This window comes from Hypanus sabinus, chromosome 2 (genome assembly GCF_030144855.1).
Source record: "Hypanus sabinus isolate sHypSab1 chromosome 2, sHypSab1.hap1, whole genome shotgun sequence".
NCBI classification, from domain to species: domain Eukaryota; kingdom Metazoa; phylum Chordata; class Chondrichthyes; order Myliobatiformes; family Dasyatidae; genus Hypanus; species Hypanus sabinus.
The window spans coordinates 50,510,184-50,536,322 of record NC_082707.1 but is presented as its reverse complement, the minus strand read 5'-3'; the positions used below and the strand labels follow the sequence as shown (position 1 = coordinate 50,536,322).

The window sequence follows — 26,139 nt, the reverse complement described above, 5'->3', positions numbered from 1 at the left end:
CATTTGTGTTGATGTAGAAGCCACTGGGAGAGAAGGAAAGGAAGTGCTTTATTTAAAAAGTGTTGTGAAAATGGCTAACAAAACATTCCAGTTTAGAAAGGAAATTCTGCCAATAAGAAATGTCACCCTGGCATGAGAAGGTAGGAGTGATAAGAGTTTGAAAGGAGAGTCCACAGTGATGAAAGAGAATGGACTTGGAAAAGATCCAAAGATTAGGGTTAAGTTTAGAAAGGATTTTGTCATGCTGCCACAAAACCATTCACTGTTTGGATATGAGAAAGGGGCAGAATATATCGAATTGAACAGCTTCTTAAGGAAAGAATCATGATTCAAGAGCCAGACTGTAGCCTGTACTAATGTTTTGCAGTACCTTGTTCACGAGGGAACGATCGTTAGGGCAGGGCGTCGCACAGCTGGCTGGACTTTAATGTGCCACTGAAGAGTGCAGTGGGGAAACAATAGAGTGATTAGAAAGATTAACCAGGGGAGATTGTGCTGGATGGGTATGTTATTAGGAATTGTAAAAAAGCGACTTAAAATCATGGCCTGAAATGCTGGCTCACTTAATTAAAGTCAGTTTCATCGCAGTTAACCATGAGATAAGAGATGTTTATCAAGAGAGAGGTAGCAGAGATATATTTTGCCAAAATAAATAGTGGGAGAGAAGGATCATGGAATTTTGATGACGTTGAGTTCTCACAAAACATAAAAAGTTAAATTTTGTTCTGTGAGAAATCAACATCATTTCTTGATCCTTCTTTGTCATCAGGTAGCAAAAAATACATCTGATTTTCTTTCACAAATTGATGCTGGCTAAAGTCAAATTGTAAAACAATTTGTATATGCTGAAGAGCTGGTGTTAAACTTAATATGCTGGAGTTGGAAATCACTTCCAGCTAGCCATCCAGCTCAATAAATCTTTTGGGCAGTGCACTGGAAAGACTGTGTTGAATGCTCAGCCACTACTAACCCATTCAAGTGTCTTATCCATTTTTTTTTAATTTCAAAAGAATATGACAGTGGGTTTGTGTTTGTCTCTCTCAGAAGCAGTCCATGCTGAAAACATGAATGATTTCTTGCAAGTCAAGATTTTGCACCTGGGGATATCTGAAATGATCTTGTCTACACCACTTTTAATATTGGTTAATATCAAAAAATTACAAGTATAAATATTTGAAAGTGATTTCTACCCTGCCACTGCTCTATCCAAAATTCTGCTGTCACTCCACTTTAGAAACACACTCTTATATTCTCTAAAGCTGGTACAGGAAAGGGGAGTTAAATTTGATTCGGGTGCCATTACTATGGATCATTTGTTGCAATGTGACCAGAAATAAAATTGTTATGACAAAAAAGAAAATATGCTGGAATGTTCTCCAAAACAAACATTCAGATTCAGGAGAAAAAAGCATTGATACTTGTCTGGCATACTAATAGTGAATAAATTGATGTTTATAATATCCAAAAGTTTTAGTTTGAAGTTTTTCACACACACACACACACACACACACACACACACACACACACACACACACACACACACACACACACACACACACACACACACACACACACAGATATATATTGTGTTATGCTATATTTGTTGACTCTGGCACTACACGAAGGATATATATTGCAAGAGCAACAATGCCAGAGATTCTTAAACTCTGACTCCAATTATTGAAAGTTCTCCACCCTTAAGAAAAGGGATTTATTTGAGGGTGGTCATCCTCAGGGTTAGGATTTCTCTGACTTTCCCGTTAAGCCCCTCTTTTGTATTGTAGCTTATTGTCCAGTGATTAGTGCCTGAATATTCATTCATTTGGCACTTTTTAATATTATAAGTCAGGCACAATTAAACGATGTTAGGGGACTTGCTAAGTCGTTGCCTGAAGCATCTGGTGGGACGCCGTCAGGTTTTGTCATTCAGGATTTCATACTGGCAATCCAGGTACTAGATGCCATGGCTGTAATTATGTCCTGTGAGATGGCTGTGTTCTGGGTTAGGCCTTTAGGGGAATCTCAGCACTTGGCAGTATGTATGTAATTTGTCCTTTGATTGGTGTTTAATTGATGGTATTAGCTTCTATTGTTGTGTGACTGGATTAGAGGAATTGGACAGCAGGAGCTGTAGATGGAAGAAATCTCTCAAGTCTCTTTTTCTGGAGTTAAAACTTTTAAAATAGCCGGGCTTTAAATAGGATGATGGAGTTTACTCTGTGCTCATAGATCCACGAAACCCCGTATAAAAACATGAGGTTAAATCACTTGAAGTGGATTACAGTATCAGATTAATAAGTTAAAAGCAAGTCAATTCACTATTTAGAAATGAAAAGTAATTTGTCAATATTTTAAGTGCTTCTGTTGCAAATTTTTAAATGAAGATTAATTCCTTCATTGTTATGGTACTCAATATAATTAGAGAAATGTATTTTAGGTTGTGAACAAAATGCCTGTGTTATATATAGAATATGCCTTGAGTGTAATGAGATGTGAGGAATAACCATAGGATTTACCTCATGACCACATTATTTTCATCATTCACTCATGAAAATATGCAGTTACTCTGGATTCATAAATGAATGTCTCCTTATGATTGATTGAACCAATGTAATTTTTCATAGAATTGTGGTCTTAAACAATGGACAAGATTTGCACTTTTTTTAAGCGCCAGAAACAGATAAGCCGCAGTGTTTACGAGGCCTATTTGAGATTTTAAATTCATGAAAAACATGTACAGCAAAAGACTAATTCCTCTGACAAAGAAGTCGAATGATTTTCATATGTAAAACCATAGTTAATAGACTGAACTGATCAGTTGGAACATTTTTCTAATTTAAAATTACTAGAGTTGTGAATGTTTTTCTTTGATTGAACCAGTGTCCGTAATGGAAAATTTGCCTCATAATTGAAACAGAGGATGAAAGAATGTTGTGGGGAGAGAGCGAGAGAACAGTACAGTGGAATTTGTTTCGGATAGATGTATTTTAAAAAGCCAGTCCAGAAACAGTGGCGTTAAAAAATCTTTTATTTCTGAACGGTAATCTTCCTCAGGCTTGGTGATGTGGATTCAGAAACGAAAGGTTGCAAATATTCAATGTTTATGTTTCTTTGCAGCTCCTTCTCCTGTTCTTATGGTGCATTTGTTGAGTGCCACTTCAGACAGTATGACTCTCTCATGGCTTGCTCCTGAAAAACCTAATGGTATAATTCTGGACTACGAGCTGAAATACCGTGAAAAGGTATAGTTACTCCATGGATGATTGTAAGAGCTATGCGATGCATGATGTCATTTTGGCTTTGCTAATCCCAGACCGCTGAAGCATTGTCTTGCCAGTAATTCTTCCAAATGAATTGAGTGCAGTCCAGTTAACTGGTGTGGAGTGAAAACAGATTGTAGAGTTGTTTAAATTTGTTGGAAGGTGATGTATTTTTGTACTTTTCTCCAAAAGAAAATGAACAATTTTTCAAAGGTTAGGTGTAGAATAATACCCAAACATTTTGCATTTCCTGTTCAATAACGCAGCTAACATTTTGTTTTCACTATAATGAACTCTTATCACAAACCCGCTTTTCCTTATTAAGTCAGTATTGTATTACAAGATGGAAAATCTCTAAGGTTTCCAAGCTGACATTTACATTCCTCAATACATCTGTTTCATTCCAGGACCATGATGAGTCAACAGCATCAACCATTACAAGTCAAAAAAATACCATCCGTATTGATGGGTTAAAACCAACTGCTTTTTATGGAGTTCAGGTGCGAGCCAGGACTGTGGCTGGATATGGGAAGTACAGTGAAACTGTAGATTTCCAGACGCTCTCGGAAAGTATGTCCATTTTATTTGGAGCTTGGCCAACAGTACTCAACAGAATTATATCCAGATGTGAAATGAAATTATTTGCTGTGAATTATTAACATTATTAACTGTGTGTTACAGCTTTTACATAATTAAGCATAATCAAAGTCTCTTCAATTTTTACATAGTTATTGTTCAGTGGTACTATCAGTCAAATGATTTTATTAACATAATACATTCTTGTGCAGAATGATGGGTGGGTGTTAAGAAGGATGATCCCTTTGTAGAATGTGGAAATAAAATAATACATAAATCGTTAAAGCTCTGCATTTCCTTTATGGTTATTGTGTTTGTGAAACCATTCATTGGATTCTGAACTAAAACCTTCCATTTTTTCCCATTTAGGTGAGAATGTTAAAAGCATACAGGAACAACTCCCCTTGATTGTAGGTTCTGCTACCGCAGGCCTGGTTTTTATTGTAGCTGTGTTGGTTGTTGCTTTTGTTTGTATCAGGTAATGTTAATATTTTAATTTATTTAGAAAAAAATCTTGCACATAAATTTTCATTATGTTTATCTTATATTTGACAATAAAGCTTACCCTTTATCTTGTTTCATATTAAGGAAGCGTGGAGGTGGCTCAGAGTCCGAGTACACAGAGAAGCTCCAGCAATATAGCACTGGCCATAGTAAGTCCCTTCTTTCTATGAGAAGTACATTAGAATAGAAATTGGTCTAAATCAGTGCTGTGCAGATTAAATCAAAAGGCTTTAGAATGAGTCAAAATTAGATTCAGCACTAACTTCAATAAATTTGCCTCATCTGTTGTAAATCTATAGACAATGTTTTACATTCTGGGGTGTTTACCTTAATGACTCTGCCCTCTCTAGGTGCTGAATATAGGGTATAGTTTGGTAGAAGGAGCATTGGTTTAAATTCCACAACAATTTTATACAAGTCGTTTTTCAAGACAATGGTGGCAGCAGTGGAGAATAATTGAACCAGCATGGACTTGTTCTAGTCTGAAAATAACTGCTGGGGCCATCATTCCCAAATGTTCGAAGGGCCAAATGTGCCACCAAAATTAGCTTTCTTTACTTAGGTTTAATATCTTTCAAACAACACACAATTAAGTCTGCTTTCTGGAACATTAACATACCTGAGCTGATCATTAATCTAGAACATATGAACTTGCTGTCCTTTTAATGATGATTACCACTTCACACACACAGTCACGCCAGGAATGAAGGTGTATATTGATCCTTTCACCTATGAAGATCCAAATGAAGCTGTTAGAGAATTTGCGAAGGAAATTGACGTATCCTGTGTTAAAATCGAAGAAGTAATTGGAGCAGGTAGACTAAAAGGCATTGACATTCTCTTATACTAAAATATATTTACATTAATCAATTTTTTTCTTAGTGCTTATTTTGAAATTTAATTTCTCTTTCTCTACGCAGGTGAATTTGGAGAAGTATGTAGAGGACGCCTTAAACTTCCAGGTCGTAGAGAAATCTTTGTAGCAATAAAGACGCTTAAAGCTGGGTACACTGAAAGACAAAGAAGAGATTTCCTCAGTGAAGCCAGTATTATGGGACAATTTGATCATCCAAATATCATCCACTTGGAGGGAGTGGTGACTAAAAGCCGCCCTGTCATGATTGTTACTGAGTTTATGGAGAACGGTGCCTTGGACTCCTTCCTCAGGGTAAGTAGATCATGCTTTCTGTTTCCTTGCAGTGGTTGAACACAAAAGTCAAGTTGTCACTTCTATTGTCATTTCGACCATACACAGTAAAAACGAGACAATGTTTTTCAGGACCCTGGTGCTACATGAAACAGTACAAAAACTACACTGAACTACGTAAAAACAACACAGAAAAAAAACTACACTAGACTACAGACTTACCCAGGACTGCATAAAGTGCACAAAACAGTGCAGGCATTACAATAAATAATAAACAAGACAAAAGGCACAATAGAGGGTAGTAAGTTGGTGTCAGTCCAGACTCTGGGTATTGAGGAGTCAGATGGCTTGGAGGAAGAAACTGTTACATAGTCTGGTCGTGAGAGCCCAAATGCTTTGTTGCTTTTACCAAGATGGCAGGAGGGAGAAGAGATTGTATGAGGGGTGCGTGGGGTCCTTCATAATGCTGTTTCCTTTGCGGATGCAGCTTGTAGTGTAAATCTCTGTAATGGTGGGAAGAGAGACCCCGATGATCTTCTCAGCTGACCTCACTATCCGCTGCAGGGTCTTGCGATCTGAGATGGTGCAATTTCCGAACCAGGCAGACAGTGATGCAGCTGCTCAGGATGCTCTCAATACAACCCCTGTAGAATGTGATGAGGATGGGAGGTGGGAGATGGATTTTCCTCAGCCTTCGCAGAAAGTAGAGATGCTGCTTGGTCAACACAACTGACCAAGGCACCTAATCAACACAAGTACATGACAATACACAACTCACTGATGAACATTGGCTCCCATAAAATAACTGCAATGAAAGGCCTTTTCCCTGTTTCTCCATTTATGCTGCTTGGCCAACTGTGTTTTTTAACCAACTTCCTTCTAAGCTTAGACAAAATATGACACAGCAGTATATAATAATAATGGAATTTCCTAGATAAGCAAAACTGAAGTGGAATGTCCTGTTGGGGTTTAATATATCATGCTTGTCACTTTTCTTTGTGTGAGACTCTGCAGGTGTACTCTGCATGGTCACCTGCTTCAAAGATTTCAATTTTTTTTTGTTTCATAAGGTTACCTCAGGAATGTCCCCAGAAACTTGAGCTCTTTTTTTTGCTGCTTTCATGGAAACAGAATCTGTAATATGTTTTATTTGTTGAATGTTTGACCTCGGTTGTTGTTTTGCTTGCCATGCAGATGAATGATGGACAGTTCACAGTAATCCAGCTGGTTGGCATGTTGAGAGGCATTGCAGCTGGGATGAAGTATTTGTCAGAAATGAACTACGTGCACCGAGATCTGGCAGCCCGGAACATTCTCGTCAACAGTAACTTAGTGTGTAAAGTGTCTGATTTTGGCTTGTCAAGGTTCCTGGAGGATGATACAGCTGATCCAACCTACACAAGCTCTCTGGTGAGGGCCAGACTGGTTAAGTTGCATGCATTTCCTTCTCAATTTATGAAAACATTCGAGAAATTTCAGTGAAATTAGATAGTTCTGTTGTAAATTAGGGTGGATGTGAATCATTAAAAAAATCTGAAAATTCAAATGTTAGAACTATTTATTGTATCCTGTCCTTTTAACTTTCAGCCCAAGTGCTGTTTTATTTTCTTTTATTTCTGGCACACGTTAGAAGCATTCCAGTCTCCTGATAAAGCTGCTGTGCGCTGTTGATTCTTGTATTTCTGTGGGTGAGAAATTTGGGCCATTCTTTCTCTGGCCCATGCGATTAGAAGTGCATTTTGATTGGAGTGAGAAGCAATAGCAACCATTCCTTCCCTGCATGAGATGGATTTTTTAAACACAACTTTTGCCAGCCAGGCGACATACAGCCTTGCTCTGAATGGAGCCGATTTAAATAGAGAGGGTGGGAAGACCTGAGGACAGCCTGGGAAGATTTTGAGGATAATATATTTCAGGACACACAGGAGTAGCAATGCCCCTGTGTTTTTGTGAACTGTTTCAGGAGCTGCAACAGCAGGAGTGAACGGTACATTTCATACATTGTTAGGTAAAAATGGCAGACATATCGAGATAACTTCCTGGCTGTGCTTGCTGGGGATCTGTTTAAAAGTCTGACTGAGAATTGAATATTTATCATGGGGATAGCCAAAATACACATCCTCTGATAATCTCCTGTTTGCAGCTATTGATTTAGAACTGTCAAAATTTTTCTTTGGGAAAGGAATTGTACTTAGACCATGATATCTTCTGAAACATGGCACTTGGTTGGAGGATTCTGCTGAAAATTGCTTGCTGCTCACTTTGAGTGCCATTTACAGTATTTAATGTTGATTTGAGCTTGAATTGAGAATGTTGCAAGTGCAAGTAGGCTAAACAGAGCTCTTTACTCTTACCAGGGCGGAAAAATCCCTATCAGATGGACAGCCCCTGAAGCAATAGCCTATCGCAAATTCACTTCAGCCAGTGATGTGTGGAGTTATGGAATTGTTATGTGGGAAGTAATGTCATATGGGGAGAGACCCTACTGGGATATGTCAAACCAAGACGTAAGTATTTGAACTGACAGCAGGCAAACGTTTTTTCTGTGACACATTCACTCATAATATTAAGCAAATGTTACTATAGGGATTTTTTTTCAAGATTGTGGTTGCTGTAAATTGGAAGTATAACAGAAAATGCTGGAAACATTCATCAAGTTAAGAGAAACAGATAATGTTTCAGGTTGGAGACCCTTCATTTGTTCTGTTTTACTTCCAATAGATGCTACCTGACTTGCTGAGTTCATTATTGTTTCCATTTTCCTGCATTGATACCGAATTATTTTGAGTACAGTCTGCTATCTCAGATTTGGAGTGGTTTGGGCAGTTGTTGTGTTTTGATTCAAAGTTCAAAGTAAGTTTATTATCAAAGTACATGCATGTCATCATATACAACCCCAAGGTTCATTTTCATGCAGACGTACTCAATAAATTCAAGAACCAAAATAAAATCAATAAAACACAGCACCCAAACAGAGTGGACAAATAACCAATGTGCAAAAGACGACAAACTACGCAAAAACAAAAGAGAAAATATTAATAAAAATAAGAATATATAAATAAGCAATAAATATTGAGAACATGAGCTGAAGAATCCTTGAAAGTGAGTCCATAGGTTGTGGGAATGGTTCAGTGATGGGGCAAGTGAAGTTGAATGAAGGTATCCCATTGGTTCAAGAGCCTGATGGTTGATCGGTAATAACTCTTCCTTAACCTTGTATTGTGTCCTGAGTCTCCTGTACCTTCTTCCTGATAGCGAGAAGGGAGCATGACCTGGGTGGTGGGGGTCCCTCATAATGCTTTCCTGCAGCAGCACTCCATCCAGATGTGATCATTGGAATGGAAGGTTTTACCCATGATGGACTGGGCCGTATCCATAATTTTTTGTAGGATTTTCTGTTCAAGGACATTGGTGTCCCAATCGACCCCCACCCCCCCCCTTGTGCATTATGTATTAGCATGAATATAAATGTTGGTATCTAAATAGAAATTCAGATTACCATGTGCATCTAAATCTAAAGTGAAATCAAAATCCAATTGAAATCATAAGTAAAGCTTACTGGCCCTAAATTACACACTGAGTATATATTTTACCTCACAGTATCTCAATGAGTGACTGTGTGCCCAGGTGAACCTAGATGGGCACTTGTACTAAATTCATCCCCAGCATTAGAATTGACCCAGTGGCAAGCTGCTGGTGTTCACTGATACAAGGAGGGTGACATTTTGTGCATGTGCATTCCCTTGCCTAGCCCTGACAGCTAACATTGTGCATTCCCTTACAGGTTATCAACGCTGTGGAACAAGACTACCGTTTGCCCCCTCCGATGGACTGTCCAACTGCCCTTCATCAGTTGATGTTAGACTGCTGGGTGAAAGATCGCAACAACAGGCCAAAGTTTACCCAGATTGTGAACACACTGGATAAACTCATCAGGAATGCAGCTAGCCTGAAAATTGTCTCCGCTTCAAATCCAGGGTAAGTCTTATCGCAAGGTAGAAATAGTGTTTCAAAGATGAGATCATGCAACTTTGGATATTGACAAATTTCACAGCTTTTAATCACCTATATTTGGTAAAATAATCATTGTTTAATCATTTTGGAGATGGCATTGAAAGGAACACAATTTAATCAAAAGGCATTTCATTCACCAACATACAGAGAAGTGCTTTCATGTTAAGTGACGAACTTCAGTATCTTGATCTTTGGCGCCTGCTGTTCAAGCAGGGAGTCTGTAGAGGTCACGACCCTGGTTATCTTACGGGCTTTGGTATAAATGTCCATCATGCAAGCCAACCTGTAGGACCACAAGGAACAATGAGTTCTCTTCAGTAAACGGAGAGATACTGGAGCTTTTCTTTCTGCCCATGCATCCAGTTCCTTCCTGATGAGTGAAAGACAGGAAGCAATAATAATGTGACCTTTTTGTTTTGAACAAAAGGTTAAAAGGTCAAGTGACCCTCAGTTGATAAGACAGATAAGAAACCCAACTGAAGTAAAAAAGAGGATTGCAAACAAGGTGCACTGATTAGGTTGGTGGAAACACACACCTGAAAAATTGCTACTGGGAATAAACAAAGAACCATCAGGAAGTCTGACTGGTACATACTAATAAATGTTTAAATAAATAATTTGAAACCATTATTAGATTAAGTCTTCTTCAAGTTTTACTACTAGGGATGAAACGTTCAACTGAAACCATCTGCTTATTTTACATGTCAAAACTCAGATAACTGCAAAATGATCTGATGTAATAAATGTCATGATCATTGAAGTAATGAGATTTTTAAAAAATATAACTTTGCCATGCATAGAATGAAGAAGTAAGTTCAACAACTATACAAGAGGAACTTTGAAGACAGAGTTGACGTCTGGTCTGTCTATGAATAGTATTAATGGGCCAATCTTTGTTATAGAATCTTCAGCTTGGACACAAAATGCATTGTTCTGATGTAGGGTCTCAACTCGAAACGTTGTTTATTTCTTGGCCCTGAGATGCTACCTGACCCACTGAGTTCCTTCAGCAGCTTGTTTTTGATTTACTGGCAGAAGATGTGATTAAAACAATAAGATACAGATGCAGAATTAGTCCATTTGCCCCATGGAGTCTGTTCCACCATTCAATCATGGCTGATCCTTTTTACCCCTCCACAGACCCACTCCGCAGCCTTCTCCCATAACCTTTGATGCTGTGTCCAATCAAGAACCTATCAGTCTCTGCCTTAAATACAACCAATGACCTGGCCTCTACAGCTGCCAGTGGTAATAAAAATCCACAAATTCACCACCCTCTTGGCTGAAGAAATTTCTCCGCATCTCTGTTTTAAATGGATGCCTCTCTGTCCTTAGGATGTGCCCTCTTGTCCTAGACTCCCCCCACTACGGGAAACATCCTTTCCACATCTACTCTGTCTAGGCCTTTCAAAATTCAAAAGGTTTCAATGAGATCCTCCCCCCCCCACCATCCTTCTGAATTCCAGTGAGTACAGACCCAGATCCATCAAACGTTACTTGTATGAATACCCTTTCACTCTCAGAAACATCCTTGTGCATCTCCTCTGCATCCTTTCCAATGCCTGCACATCTTTCCTTAGATGAGGAGCCCAAACTGTTCACAATATTCAAGGTGAGGCCTCACCAGTGCCTTATAAAGCCTTAGCATCACACCCGTGCTCTTATATTCTAGACCTCTTGAGATGAATATATATAGACCCTGGCAATCTCTTCACTTGCCTACCAGAGCATCTGAGAATCAATCCCATCCAGTCCTTGCGATTAATTGACCTTTAAGCTCATCTGCTACTGTCAGAAAGCTTTATTGAACTGCATTTTTTTCCTTGAAGTGAACTTCAGGTTCATCCTTTATAGATCATTCTTCATCTGTCAAATAGTAAAACTAGCAGTTATTCAATCATCCCTTCCTATGCCAATTTTCTAACAGTTTTACACAATAAACTTTTATTTTTTGTTATTATCTTTTCCTGAAGATTTTCCTGAATATGCTGCATTATATTCCTCTCCTCTTCTGGCACTCTCATGAAAAGCAAACAAACAAGTTGAGGTTTGTTTGTGTAGTATTCCATTTTGCAACAGAGGAATGCTCTTTCTCACCATATAGGATTGTTACTCGTATTAGAACAACCAAATTGCACAGAAGGTTTATTTTGGCCCATTATTCCAGTATCTGCTCTTTGGATAGATTTTTTTCCTGTTCGTCTCCTTCACTGTTCTTTCCCCATTGCACTTTTTCTTCACCCATTGCACTTTTTCTTCAGCTTGTCATCCAATTTCTTTATTATTACATCCGTACCCATCACCCTTTCCAACCACAACAACTGATGGAGAAATTCTTTTGGCCTCAAGTTCTTTTACCATTTTCTTGAAGCCTGGACTTTTACCACAGTAGGGTGCCTAAACAGGAATTTTTGAAAGTCTTTTGCTTTTATACTTCTTTTCTTTTACTTATGGAAACTAAAGGTTTTGTATGTTTTTTCTAGTAGCCTATTCAGTTTATTCCATCATCATGAAATATTTAGTGTACAATTCTCTGTTTTCCTGCACCCCATACTTTATAAAACCTCTCCATTCTTCCTGGCGTAATTAATTATTTTACTTTTGTCTACATATTGCTTTCATTCATTATAATTGCAAGTTTTTTTTAAATGTACATCTTGGTAAAAGTTAATGCACAAGTTATTTAGGTTTAAGAAGTTGAAATTGGAGGAAAGTAGATGACACAGCTAGTGAAAGCAAAGTTGGAGCCAATGGTGTTTGTCTGGGAGGTGACATGTGCAGCCATGTAATGTTCTTTCTGTGTGCCTGAGATTACTGAGGTCTCAATATGGATGGGTAGAAAATGTGCATAAGTCTTTTCTGAGAAGTGTACATTGACTATGTGATATCTGGGCAGAAAATAGGAACATTACATCCATTCCTGTGCTCTTCCTAGTAGATAAGAGTTTGGCATGTTCCAACTCTCACTGTTGGTGAGTTTTAATTCTTTTAATTAGTGTGCAAGGTTTAAGTAACTTAACTAATGTAACCCCCTGGGTCACCTCAGGCTCGCTCAGCTCGTTCTCGTCTAGGGGGAGCAGCCTTCGGCCCTGCCAAACTGGGTAATCAGCTGGTGTGGATGCTGTGTGATATCCCCGCCTCCCCAAAAACAGACAGTACACCATAAGCGATTAAATGAGTACAATTTATAAAGGTTACTATAACTAAGTGATTAATAACGATACAATATATATGAAGAGAAAAAAATAAAGAAAAGGCGCCAAACTTATCAAAGTCCAAACCACTTCGTGCACAACCGTTGGAGCTCAATTACTGAAGTCTTCTAGCCACCATTCGATCCCCTCCGAACTCTTCAACTCACAGCTCAGGACCCTCCGAGTGGTCAACCAAGCACATCTAGCTTCATCCCCTCTCCTCGGAGTACCTCCCGACCTCAGACCCCCGCTTGGGGTCCGTTCCTCGCCCAGCTTACAGCATTGCATCCTCTCTCTCAACCCCCTCGCACCGATCTGCCCAAAAGCCCGTCAACAAAAGCTTACAGACTCAGAAGAAAGAACATTAATCCCCATTTGGTTTACAAAGGAATACAATTCTCGTTATCAGTAAATTTTAACCCAAACAAGCTTCCAGCACTCTCTCGCAACAAAGAAGCATTCCTGCTTTTAACAAAACAAAGAAGCCCTTTTGATTACATACACAGTAACAAAGAAAAAAGAAGAAACCCCCTTTTACACTAATAATTGATATCAAGACCTTTACATGAGTAAGTAAGGACCTAACACCACTTTAATGTCCTGTCTGCAAGGATAGTTAGCCAGTTTCTTTGTGGGTTTGGTGTGGGACAACCATGAGTTCCACATTGAAGGAACTACTGACAACTCAGACACTAAAGTATGATTCCCCTCAAGCCTTGTTCACCATCACAGCTAAGCCCAAGTATCCTGTCCCTGTCACCCACAATCTTAACACTTGTCAGATCTTTTTCTACAGCTTGCTTCTCAAGCACTATGTCTGACCACAGAGAAATACTTCCAAAGTGCTGGAGGAACTCAGCAGATGAACATCTATGGAAAGGAAAAAAAAACAGCTGACATTTCAAGCTGACCCTTCTCCACGAGAAGATTTGCTTAGTGCTATTGGGATATGAGTCAGTACAAGCTATTTTTCCTATGTAACCAAAACTGGTGCGTCTCAATTCCAAGGGGTCCTCAGGTCTAAACATCAGTCCTCAATGAGGACTGAGTCAGTTGTTTTTGAAGTACAGAAGTACAAAGAGTGGCTTGCATTCATAATGTTTTCACCATGCTGAAAAGTCTGCACTGCTGTTCACAGATATATGAGAATTGTGTGATTCTCCATCTTTGAATTGCCTGCTGGATCATATTATGTTCACACTTGAAAACTAACTACCTCTGCAGTGGACAGGAGTGGGGAATGGTGTGAAGGGGGATGGGTAGCAGAGCTGGAGAACAGAATTGGAAAAAGCCAATGAAACTGCAGTGTTGTTAGAAATAATGGAAACGTTGGTAGATAGGATGGAACCGATGATTTTTTAAAATTTCTGTTTAGTACTTGTTTGCTGGAAGATCAAAGGTATCTGCTATTTTCTGTCTACCATCATGCATAAGGAGAAAAGACATAAACTAGATTCCCACAAATCTAATCTTGATGCAAATATTGCTGGAGGTGGAACTTAATGAAATATGTGCCCTAACTGACCATGTCAGTTTTCTTCTATGCTATGTAGTGATTTGGAACATGTTGGAGAGGCAATACGTCCCACAATGTAAAAAGTTAACAGGGAGAAATGAAATGGCAATTTAGGAGGGTTATTGGTGGTCTGGAAGAGACAGGGCCTCCATTGACAAAGGCAGAACAGACATTGCTCATGAGAAAATGCTTTTAGTCCCTGCAAGGAGGTGCAGAGATGCAAATTCCATATATATTTTTAAGTAACAGTACATCTGCTCCATCTTTGATTTGTTCCATATCCTTTTCCTGGCTCTAAGTGTTCATCTGGTAGTGATATGGCCTGCATTCCCAAATATCCAAAGGGTTTTTTTTTGCCTTTTAGTGCATGTGTATAATGAGTAGCATTGTTAATTAACAGAACAATTTCAATATTGTCTTATATGGCAGGTTGATTTATTGAGCAAAGTTTCTAATCATGACATGATTTTTTTCATCAAGAGTTCTCATCGTTTTCTTGTGTGGTCTGTTTGTCATTATGGTATCTTTGAATCTTTCCTAAGGATGCCTTGGTTGGAATATTCTGGCAGCTTTCACTCATAAAACATTTTATGTGTCCAAAGTAAACTAATCTCGATATAACGTTCAAAGAAATTATGGATTAAATTCTTTCCTGATGTCCTCATCACCAATTGTTCTCACATGATTCAACTGGAAAACTTTAATTATTTAATTACAGCTTTTCAGTATTTATCATAAATATCAGCATTATAGTCCAGTTCAGTTTCATGTCCAGAGGCATGAGTGCTATAGCTACATTTTTAATGTTTTCTTTTCAGCTACTGAAATTTATACCCTAATGGTGTTAATGCAGGACAGCATCCATTATTTTATTGGTTTACATAAAGTAATCCCAATAAAATCACTTTGGTTCCATCTAAAGATAATCAGTCAAAGAATATAAAAATATTAAACTGAATTCTCCTGTTATGAAACCGAACAATCATTCTCTTTGAAGATACTTTTAAGGAGTTCAAGATGTCAGCAACCAGTATTTATATAGAATTGAGTAACATTGTCAATCCAGCCCAGGCTCAGTTCCAAAATTATGCACAAGAGTACACACACAGCTAAGGCAAAAACTCTGCTCCCTATGTACATGTTATAGCATAAATATATAGCTGGAAAATTCCACTTGCCAAACGGTCAGGACTGAAGTTACTTTCAGTCTTGAACAAAAATAAAATACTCATTTTCTTCCTCCATTGATTTAGTCACAAATATTTCTGGAAAAGTGAGGTGTGAGGAGGATGCAAAGAATCCAAAAGGAACATGGAAAGGTTAAGTGCTGGATGTGATAATGACAATGTGAAATGTGAGGAGATTTGAGATCATTCACATAGCTAAGAAGAATAAGAAGATGCTAATAGATGTGAGTTTAATGAAGGTTTGGGAATCCTGGTACACGATTAAACACGTAGGTATGGCAAACACGTGAAATTAAATGGGATGTTGGCCTTGGAGAAAGGGGACTTGGAGAAAAGTTGGAGATCTTGTTATAGGTGTGGGTACTGGTGAGACCACATGTGAGGTTCGACATGTTGTCTTGCTCTCTGTTTCTAGGAGAGGAATTTTTTTTGCCTTGGAGATGATGGAAGATTTTTTCCTGAGTTGGAGATGCTATATTTATTGTGGAGAGTTTAAGTATGGACCGACTCTACATATCTATATTTGGAGAAATGCGAGGTGGGGGGTTTTCTCAATCAGACACAGATGATCCTGTGAGATATTGACAGATAAAATAGTGGCAGCTTTGTTTTCAAAATCTTGAGAGTTGGCTTCATGGACTTAAGGGCTTAGACAAGGTCCCTCATGGTCAGCTGGTCTGGAAATTTACAACCAGTGTGAGTTAGCAAATTGGATACAAAATTGGTTTGGTGATAGAAGACAGAGAGTGTAAGTGGAGGGTTGTTTTTCAGATTAAGGTCTGTGATCACTGGTGTGCCCCAGGTTGTTTGTCATATTTATTAGTGATTTGGATGTAAGAATACATAGCATGATTAGTAAGTTTTAAGAGGAGACTAAAATTGATGATGATGTGGGCAGTGCAGAAGGTTGTATAAAGCTGTAATAGGATATAGATCAATTTGGAAAGTGGGCTGATGGAATTTAACTCCGTAAAGTGCAAATTGATGCATTTTAGTAAGTTAAACTGGAGCAAGAAGTGCACAGCAAATAAGCAGGGCTCTGGGGAATACTGTTGCACTGAGGGGCCTTGAGGTACTGTAGATAAATCCCTGAAAATGTGAATATATGTAACGAGGGTAGCGTAAGCTGCATAGCATGCCTACTGCCATTTGCCGAGACATTGAGGAGAGGATTTAGGATGTCATTTTACCGTTTTACAAAATGCTAGTTAAGCCGGACTTGGAGTATTGTGTACGGATATTTTGACCACACTAGGAAGGATGTAATTAAGCTGGAGAAGTTCAGAAGAGATTCACGAAGAGTAGAGGGCTTGAATTATCAGATGTTTGAAAAATATTTAGGAAGGTACATGGATAGGAGAGGTTGAGAAAGCTGTGACAGATGGGTTTAGCTCAGGTAGGCAGCTTGTTCAGCATGGATTAGATGAGCCACAGATCCTTTTTCCACACTAAGGGGCTCGGTCCATTTTCCCCAGAACAAAGCATGTTGAGGGATGACATAACAATTATGAGAGGGATACACGGTATTGATTTCCTGTGATAGGAATGTCAGAATGAGAGATCTGAGAGGCATATTTGGAGTAATTGGTATCTGGAGTGAGTTGCCAGAGGAGGTGGTGGAGGCAGGAACAGTAACAATTTGTAAGAGAAATCTGAACGGTTATTTGAGTGAGTAGGACTAGAAGTGGGAGAAGTATAGGCAGGCATGATAGTTGACACAGATGAGCAACATAAATAATCTTTCTGTATTGTGTTCACTGATTCAGAGTGAGGACCCTAATTTAACACATTTACTTCATAGTTACTTTGAATTGCGGAAGGCAGACAGGAAGCATCAGAGGCAGTTGCTGTCACCCTTTCATCAGCATCACATCTTAAAGCAGTACAGATATGCACAGTCAGCTATCAAGGATCAGAACTGAACTGCTTTAAGTACATAGTTGAAATGATCCTTATCATCTTCAGTACCGGAAGTGACTTGTTCCAGACTCACTCTGGATACTGATGTATGCAGGGCTTAAGATGTGGACTGATTTTGTCTTATCTTCTCCACAGCCCTTCTCAGCCTCTTTTGGATCGTACTGTTCCTGACTACACCACATTCACCACAGTGGGAGACTGGCTAGATGCAATTAAAATGGGTCGGTACAAGGAGAATTTTATTAATGCTGGGTTCACCTCTTTCGACTTGGTTGCTCAGATGACAGCAGAGTAAGTATTACCCTCCTCACTTTCACCAGCCAGTTCATAAATTTTGTTATGAACTGAGGCTGAGCCAAAATCAGTACAAGTGGAGAAGCTATTTCAGTCAGGAGATGCCTTTTTCCTAAAACGTAGACTGACCCTAGCATATGAAGCCTCTGGCTTTATACTTGAGTTTTAAGGTGCTAAATAATGATCAGTATTTTTCTATACACACACCTCACCCACAATTCAAAATTAACTCTGTAGAGTAGGAATTAAACACACAATGTCAATAAAAGGGCAATTGGTATTGAGAAATAGTGAGAGGGTAGCTCAGAGCCTTTTCCAAAATAAACATAGCTTTCAGAATTCTTAAGAGATGTTAAATCAGTTGAATCCAATTTATTTAAAGGCTTCATAGTGCAATCTTAGCCGTATTTTTTTCATTAAACAAATAATGCAAGAGTCACCAATTTATGTTCAAAGAGAGTAATTTTGGATAATAGAGCTACGTGGCACAAAACAAATGTAGTTTAGTAAACTGAAGTCAGTAATTTCATGCATGAAGGACATTTGTGAAATGTTGCTATTACATTCCACATAAATTTTGCGAATGGCTTTGGAGGCAAAAAGTAAAACATTTTGAGGACATCAGCATTGAATTATTAAACTATCTTTGTTTCTTTTACTGAATCGGAGCCAAAATATCTTGCCAAAGAAAACGTAACTAATGGGCATTCTATTGCAGGGACTTGCTGAGGATAGGAGTCACATTGGCCGGGCACCAGAAGAAGATTCTCGGCAGCATTCAGGACATGAGATTACAGATGAACCAGACGCTTCCAGTGCAGGTCTGACAGCAAGGAACTCTGGAAATGATTAAGTTTGAAGTCAAATAGAATAATTGCGTGCAGTGCCTGGTTTCCAGTTATTCCTGTGTGGAGCACCTAAAACTATTGTTTCAAGTCAACCCTCAGTTCAAGGATAATTGTAGCATGAATTGAAAAATGTCTGAAAGGGCTCCAAAAAGGAATGCAGTCTGAAAATAGTTTTTTTTTGGGCAGTTGGTTTGTTTCATGGAATTTTACTCCTATTGCATCAAACTTGTGGCATTATCAAAGACTGTTGCACATTGCCAAGGGACGCAGGTTCTGCCAAGAAGCTAGTACCTATTAAATCTTCATATTGAAGATGTCTTATTTAAGTGGATCACAGATTTGATGTTCAGCTCATCCTTCAAAGTACCACCTGTGAGAAAATAATAAAGAAATTGCTGTACATAGCGTGGCAACCTTATAGCTGAATCTTGAGCTAATCCCCAATTCTCAATTTGCAATAAAGCCAGATTGGAATAGCTATGAATGCCTTCAAGGTGTGCTTGCACCTTTTGGTCCAAAATTTCCTTCCTTCACAACTTGTGTGGCACTTGAACATTGAATACTGGCATCAAGATAATTATACCTTGAGAGGAAATGAAAGTACTCATGCCCAGCTATTATGCATATAAGATTTCACTTGGTTTTCCCAGGTGTTCTTATAATTTATGGTTACTCTAAGTAAACAGATTGCTGGATGTATTGGGTCTACCCGTGCAGTAACAAGTGAAGGATATACGGTGCCAAGAAACAGTTCTTACAAAGGTCAGTCAAAAATGCCTGGGCGAAGATGGATAACAAGAACCTCAGCAATGAAGCGAACGTGATTGATTCAGAACTGCTGTAATGTAGGATAGAGGTTTTCTTCTGGAGTGTATTATTGGGATTTCCTTGACTTCCATCTGAATTTATGAAGTCGTCACCTGTGAGAGAAGAGTGGAACAGATCTTTTCGAACTGTGCAAGCAGACACTAAGCAGCCAAAATGATTTAGAACCTTTAACCGTAAGAGCTGTCAGGAAATGTGAGAGGCTACACGTGACTGTAAAACTTCATGGCCATCTGTTTAATCAAGTGCTGTTAAATTTTGTTGTCATTGCCAAAAGACGGGAAACTTTATTTTTTCAAAATCAGATAAAATCTTTGTAAACGAATGAGTGAAGTCTGTAATAGTGAAACAAAAATATGGAAAGGCAATAAGCATTTTTAATTTAGTTAATATTGCAGTAAGTCATCCTTAGTTCTTCTACAGAACTTCTCTTACTTAGAAAATGTGGCAGAGGAGACTGTACATTTGTACATACTATCAGATATTTTCCTTGTTAATGCGTGGGCTTCAAACAGTAAATACAGACTGTATATTTTGCCACTCTAGATGGGATATGCCTTTATTGTATATAGACGAGGCAAAAATGTGCGGAATGCAAGTTAAAATTGAATGTTCTGCAATTCTAAATCATAAAAGTAGACCCTTAATCCCAATTTGTACTGTAAAATAACACAATGTTGTAAAAATAAATTGTTGCGATAGGTTATTTGTAGTAGTTCACGGTGTCTATGGGACATCTGTGATCAAGGTAAAACATTCAGTTATCGTTGCTGTGAATTTGGTGCGAGATTTAATAACCATTGCCCACCATTTCTTCCTGAGTAATCATTACTGTTTATCTAATAGCCTTACGGTGGCTAATCTTTTGTAGAAAGATCTAATGGCTGTCTTCCAGTCACTTTGGAAACATACCTGTATAGTATTTTGCAAACTTTTTAAAATATTGAGATGTATTTAATGGTGAAAAATGATGCATTCTTGCATTTGTAGAAATATTTTTAAAAAACACTTTTGCAATTAAATTATTTAAGAAGTTTATGGTATTACTTTGTGCTTGCTTCTTTTGTTTAATGTATCGCTGTCATTGCCAGTATTCATAGTTGGCAACCAATAATGTTTTATAAGGGTGATTATTTACAGCAATTTGTTGAAAACATCCTCAATTCAGAGTAGCGTTTGTTTTTAAAGAGTGTTTCTTAGCAATAGCAATCATTTTAAATACAAACAACAAAACACGCCATGCTGGCCTAATAGAGTAATTTAATACTGTAAAATGACAAGCAAGTTTCTTTCATAGCAAAAAATAAAGTTCTTAAGAAAATTTAAATTTCATATGCTTCAGTAGATACAGGACAACTAATTACCCACACTTGTTAGTTTAATAATGGCATCTGATTGACAACAATGCTAAATTGAGGATATCTGTGAGAAGTAGATATCTTTCACAATATCCTAACCTTATGGCAAGAAACAGAATAACAGGAATACATATCCAAGACAGATGACTTCATAACAAATCTTCTGCGTGGATGACTTGCCCTCAGATAAGCCGTAATTGCAGCATGCCTAAATCACTGATTTAATTAGGCTTTATTAGCTGCAGAAATCCGATATAACAAAAACAGAATACTGGAAGAAGTCAACAGGTCAACTGGCATCTGTGGAGGCAAAAGGTAGTCTACATTGGGTTTCGATCCCATAGTAGGGCTGAAAGAGAATAAGGAAAGATTACCAGTATGTGGTGGTGGTGGAAGGGACAATAGGTAAGGTGGGGGGGGGGGGGCTACAAAGAGGCTGGTAGGTGATAGGTGGAACAATGTAGGGAGGATATGGAGAGCAATTGAATTGGGGGGGGGGGAGAGGGGGTGAACCAAGGGCAAAGAAAAACTAGGTGAGTTTGTGGGTTAACTGAAATTGGAAAATTGACCATTTACACCTCTGCGTAATAAACTACCCAAGCAATACAGAAGACGTTTTTCCATTTTACCCTCCCTGCTGATTTCTTCCAGCAACTTAATTCACATTTAGCTTCAGAGATCTTATTTTTATTGGCCTTTATTGTGAATTGTGGAGCAGCTAAGACCATTTTGTAGATTCTTTCCTTTAAACTCCTGCCTGATCAATGATTGGTCAAAATCAGTTTCATTATCATTGACATATGAAATGTTTTGTGGCAGCAGTACAATGCAGGAGATTAGAAAAATACTATGTTGCAGTAAAATAGCAATAAATCATGCAAAAAAGGAATAATGAAGTAGTTTTCACGAGTTTGTGCACCATTTAGAAATTTGATGACGGGAAGAAACTGCTCCTAAAAAGTTGAGTGTGTGTGTCTTCAGGCTCCTGTACCACCTCACTGATGGGAGTAATAAGAATAGGGTATGTGAATGGTGAGGGTTTTTATAAAGGTACCTGCTTTACAAGGCATCGCCTTTTGAAAGATGTCCTTGTTGGTGGGAGGATTGTGCCCATGATGGAGCCTGCTGAGTCTACAAACCTCTGCAGGTTCTCTAGATGGACGAGGGGTGTTCCTACAGTGGGTTATACAACCAACACCCACCCCCCTCACCCCCAAACAAGATGGAAATATCCAATAAAATTAGATGGTCTTTTGTTTAAGCCTTTAATTGGAAGAAAAACTAATTCTTCAACTTGAAATATTCCCAACACATGAACTAAAATTTGTGACCTCTAAACTCCTTTCCTACAGGTACCTTGCAGGTTTGCTCTGTCAGTTACTCAGTGCAATGGATTCCAATGCTTTATCTATTAACGATTTCCCGTCACTTAATGAAAACAGTTTGAATTAAAGCTTGCATACTGAAGCTATTATGCTTATGCCAAGAATTTTGACATTTTGATTCAAATCTGTGTTTCTTTAAATTTCTCTTTCAATCAAGAAGTCAGTTACTATGTTCATTGTACTTCTTAGACCATATTTTTTCGATACGACTGTCTCAGGGCACAAACTTATTATTTCAGTTTTCCACCAACTATAGGTGCACATTGCTAATTTTCCAAAAGGTAGTTTTTACTGAGAGGTGATAGTAAGGTCTGCTCAGTTCAGACATCAGCCTCCCATTCAGCTAAAGCATGCAGGATGCTTTCAATTGGAATAGGTGTTTGCAGTTAAGTTTTGCCTGAAGTTACCCAAAGTAGTTAAGTGTTATGGCAAGCTCTGGTCTGTGCCTTAATGAGAAAATGAATTTCATTTGTTTCTTTTCATTCTTGCTGACAGGAAACTGAATTTAATACTCTGGAATGTTCAATGTTGAATTTTAAAGTTCTGGCTCTGCAAACATTGGGTGAGGTGAAGACAGTTAATATTCCTGTGCTCATGGAAATTTAGGGGCAGCAGTAGTCCATAAATTTTTATGGTTTAATACCATGGTACATATTTCAGCGTCATTGCTTAGGGCATTTTAATAGAAACTGGTTTTCTTTTTCACTTCAGTATTGATCTTTATTAAATCCTTGTTACAGAGTTGAATTTTAAACAGATCATTAAATGCTTAGTTAAGATTCAGCATTTGCACTGACAAGGAAGTATAGGACATAGAAGCCTTGGAGTTTAATGTGGAACACAATGGAAAGTGGACATACGAGCTTTGATCCAGCATGATATCAATTGGAGAGCACCTCCAACCTAATATGTGCATCATATCCTATGGTTAATTTAGTTCAGAGGCATTAACTTGAAGCTGGACAACTATTGCTTTCTGTTCATGTGTCTGCATCTTCCTACGGACCTGTAAAGGATGCTGGTTCATGAGAGGTCTACTGTCAAACTTTGCATCAGGAACATTTCCTCACCTGAATATAATACTGATGTTCATGATTGAAGTGACTTCGATGCAGGTGGCACAGTAAAGCAACAAGTAGAGTTGCTGCCTCACAGCTCCCATAACTTGTGTTCAATCCCTAATCTCCCTACTCTCAGTGTGGAGTTTGCAAGCTCTCCCTCTGACCAGTTGATTTTCCTCTGGGTGCTCAATTTCCTCCCATATTCTAACAACATATAGCCTGTAAGTTACTTGGTCACTGTCAATTTCCCCCAGAGTGTAGATAATTGGCGGAAAGTGGGAAGAGTTAGGAACAGAATTCGGCCACTCAGTCCATAAAGTCGGCAGTGCCATTCCATCATGGCTTATTTATCATCCCTTCCAACTCCATTCTCCTGTCTTCTCCCCACAACATTTGACACTTTAACTGATCAAGAACCTGTCAACCTCTGCTTTAAATATATTCAATGACTTGGCCTCCACAGCCATCTGTGGTAATGAATTCCACAGATTCACCATCCTCTGGCTGAAGAACTTCCTTCTTTCTCTCTGTTCTAAATTGATGTCCCTTGACTCTGAGGAAATGAGCTGATGTGTATGTGGAGAAAATAAAACAAGTGTAGGACTAGTGTAAATATGGGTGTAGATGGTCAGCATAGGCACGCTGGGCTGAAGGGCCTGATTTTCTGCTCCTCTTTATGATTCAGTGCAAGTTGCAATGAATTGCAGTGGATGTATGAATGAACATCAACACTAAGAAGGATCATCCATTTCATAGCTACATTATGCCGCCAGGAAAGCATCACCAAAAATCAAGCTGATGCACTCCTGGCAATTTTGTTAATGCCTCAGCTTTCTCAGGAAGAGAATTGATTGAAATCTAGCCTCAAAATTGGCAACATTTTAAATTTGGCCTTCAAACAGAGGCATATATGACTATCAAGAGTCTAGGTAGATTTTTAATGTCATTGAAACAATGTCTGAATTGCCTAATTTGCTTTTGCCAGGACTGGAGGACCTCAATTATAACTAAAGATTGAATAGGTTAGGGCTTTATTCCTGGAACGTAGAAGTCTGAGGGGAGATTTGATAGAGGTATACAGAATTATGAGGGGTATAGATAGGATAAATGCAAGCAGGCTTTTTCCACTGAAGTTGGGTGGGACTACAGCTGGAGGTCATGGGTTAAGGGTGAAAGGTGAAAAGTTTAAGGGGGAACATAAGGAGCAACTTCTTCACTTAGAGAGTCATGAGTGTGGAACAAGTTTCCACAGCAAGTGTTGAATGTGAGCTCAATTTTAATGTTTTAAGGGAAGTTTGGAAAGGTACATGGATGGTAGGGATATGGAGGGCTGTGGTCTGGTGCAGGTCAATGGGACTAGACCGTCTAAATGGTTTGGTTTGACCGTCTAAATGGTTTCAGTGCTGCATTTTTCTATAACTCTGTAAATAATTATGAACCCATTTGATTGCCTTTGGAATCAGGGAAGGAAATCTGTCATTCTTACCCAGTTCTATCAATGAGGCCTATTCATAATTGCTTTCTCAGTCAGGGACAATTAGGGATGTACCATAGATGGTGGTCTTCCATATTCTGTCAATTAATAAAAGAATTTCTCAATAACCAGTGATCATTTATTCATTCATTCCACTCTTCCTTAACTTCATGAGAGATTTCACAGTAGTGTCCATTTTGGATGCATATTTTCACGAAGAGCCCTATCCGCCAGTCTATTTGACACAGTTCAGTAGCAACTTGTTTTATGTTTCTATTGCTTCCTCTACCTGGTATTTTATAAAGTATCCTTTCAGATGCCCAACTTTTCTAGAATTCAAGTAAAATAAAGTTGGATTCTTATTTTCACTGCAGCCACAGTAACAAAGTCACAGTTAAAATATTCCAACATGTTATTCCCTTATAATTACCATCAACTGAATGTTGGTAATCTTCAGCAGCATTTTACAGGGTGACTAAACAAGAGCTTCAAGAGAAAGTCGAGCAACCTCTGTCTTCAGGCCATGTTGATAGCAAAGAGATATTGTAACTTCTGGCTTCTCTGTTGCTATATTTACAGTGGTTTCCCTCTGCTTGGTTGCTTCTTAATGGCTTGAATGGTAGTTTAAAGAAATTCTTACATCAAATGAACAGCAACTCTTGACAGAAATATCAGCATGTATATGAGCTAGGAGATAAACTGCTGACAGAGGATGATTATTTATTATGAAGCTGCCACAGATTGTGAAGCATGCACTGGATGTTGCCTGTTTCAACAGTGGATTTTAATATTACTTTGTTAATACCATTCCTTGATAAATTCTGAATGCATCTGTCTTACCTTCAGTTAGAAACACAGAAACAGAAACAGAAAATTTACAGCACTTCACAGGCCCTTCAGCCCACAATGTTGTGCTAACCATGTAACCTACTCTAGAATCTGCCTAGAATTTCCCTACTGCATATCCCTCTATTTTTCTAAGCTTCATGTACCTATCTAAGAGTCCCTAAAAAGACCCTTTAAGTTCTCTATAAATGGTTAGTTTAACCATGTCACAGTCATAGAAAGAAATTTGCAGAGCTTAAAGCTGTGTCTAGTTTCTGCTCATAAATCTTGGGTGGGTTATCCAAAGTATTCCTTAAACTTAATTACTCAAAGCTACTGCTGGTGCACTGCACCCACTTAATATGCTCTCCGACTCATATTTATTCACTTTTTTATCACCCATGTGGAAAACTGCTTGAACTTTGAAACACAAATTCATGATATCATCTCAAGTATTTTTGTTAACAAGTTACATGCTGTTTATACAGTAATTGCTACTAAGTTTGGTTGCTTAATTCTCCAGGGTGAACAAATTCAGTGTAGCAAGAGTGGTGCCAATTCAACGTGTGACCTTTGCATAGAATCCAGCCAGCTTTCAGATGAGCCGTTTCCCTGGGATGTTACTGTTGCACATTGTTATCTCACCAGCATCTGGAGTTGCTCCATGCAACTCTGACAGGCCTTTTGAAGGATTGCTTAGAGCTCAAGGAAAATGTGGTTAGGCATTCCAGTGTTGATGTTTTGATCAGCT

The 26,139-nt window shown here is 38.5% G+C and overlaps 1 protein-coding gene across 5 annotated transcripts in view; it reads left to right on the top strand.

Annotated features, from left to right (window-relative positions):
• LOC132378625 (ephrin type-B receptor 3-like) overlaps positions 1–20,328 on the top strand; it is an 87,172-nt gene extending 66,844 nt beyond the window's left edge. The window contains exons 6-16 of one of the 5 annotated variants that reach the window (XM_059945755.1): positions 3,118–3,242; positions 3,668–3,830; positions 4,206–4,314; positions 4,425–4,489; positions 5,033–5,155; positions 5,261–5,508; positions 6,682–6,897; positions 7,845–7,994; positions 9,272–9,465; positions 17,454–17,609; positions 18,331–20,328. In XM_059945755.1, coding sequence (XP_059801738.1) covers positions 3,118–3,242; positions 3,668–3,830; positions 4,206–4,314; positions 4,425–4,489; positions 5,033–5,155; positions 5,261–5,508; positions 6,682–6,897; positions 7,845–7,994; positions 9,272–9,465; positions 17,454–17,609; positions 18,331–18,439 — 1,658 coding nt within the window. In that variant the 3' untranslated portion in view covers positions 18,440–20,328. Of the gene's footprint in view, positions 1–3,117; positions 3,243–3,667; positions 3,831–4,205; positions 4,315–4,424; positions 4,490–5,032; positions 5,168–5,260; positions 5,509–6,681; positions 6,913–7,844; positions 7,995–9,271; positions 9,466–17,453; positions 17,610–18,330 lie in introns of all 5 variants that reach the window. The other 4 variants (XM_059945742.1, XM_059945749.1, XM_059945733.1 and 1 more) reach the window with 4 other exon arrangements.
• The last annotated feature ends 5,811 nt before the right edge of the window (positions 20,329–26,139 follow it).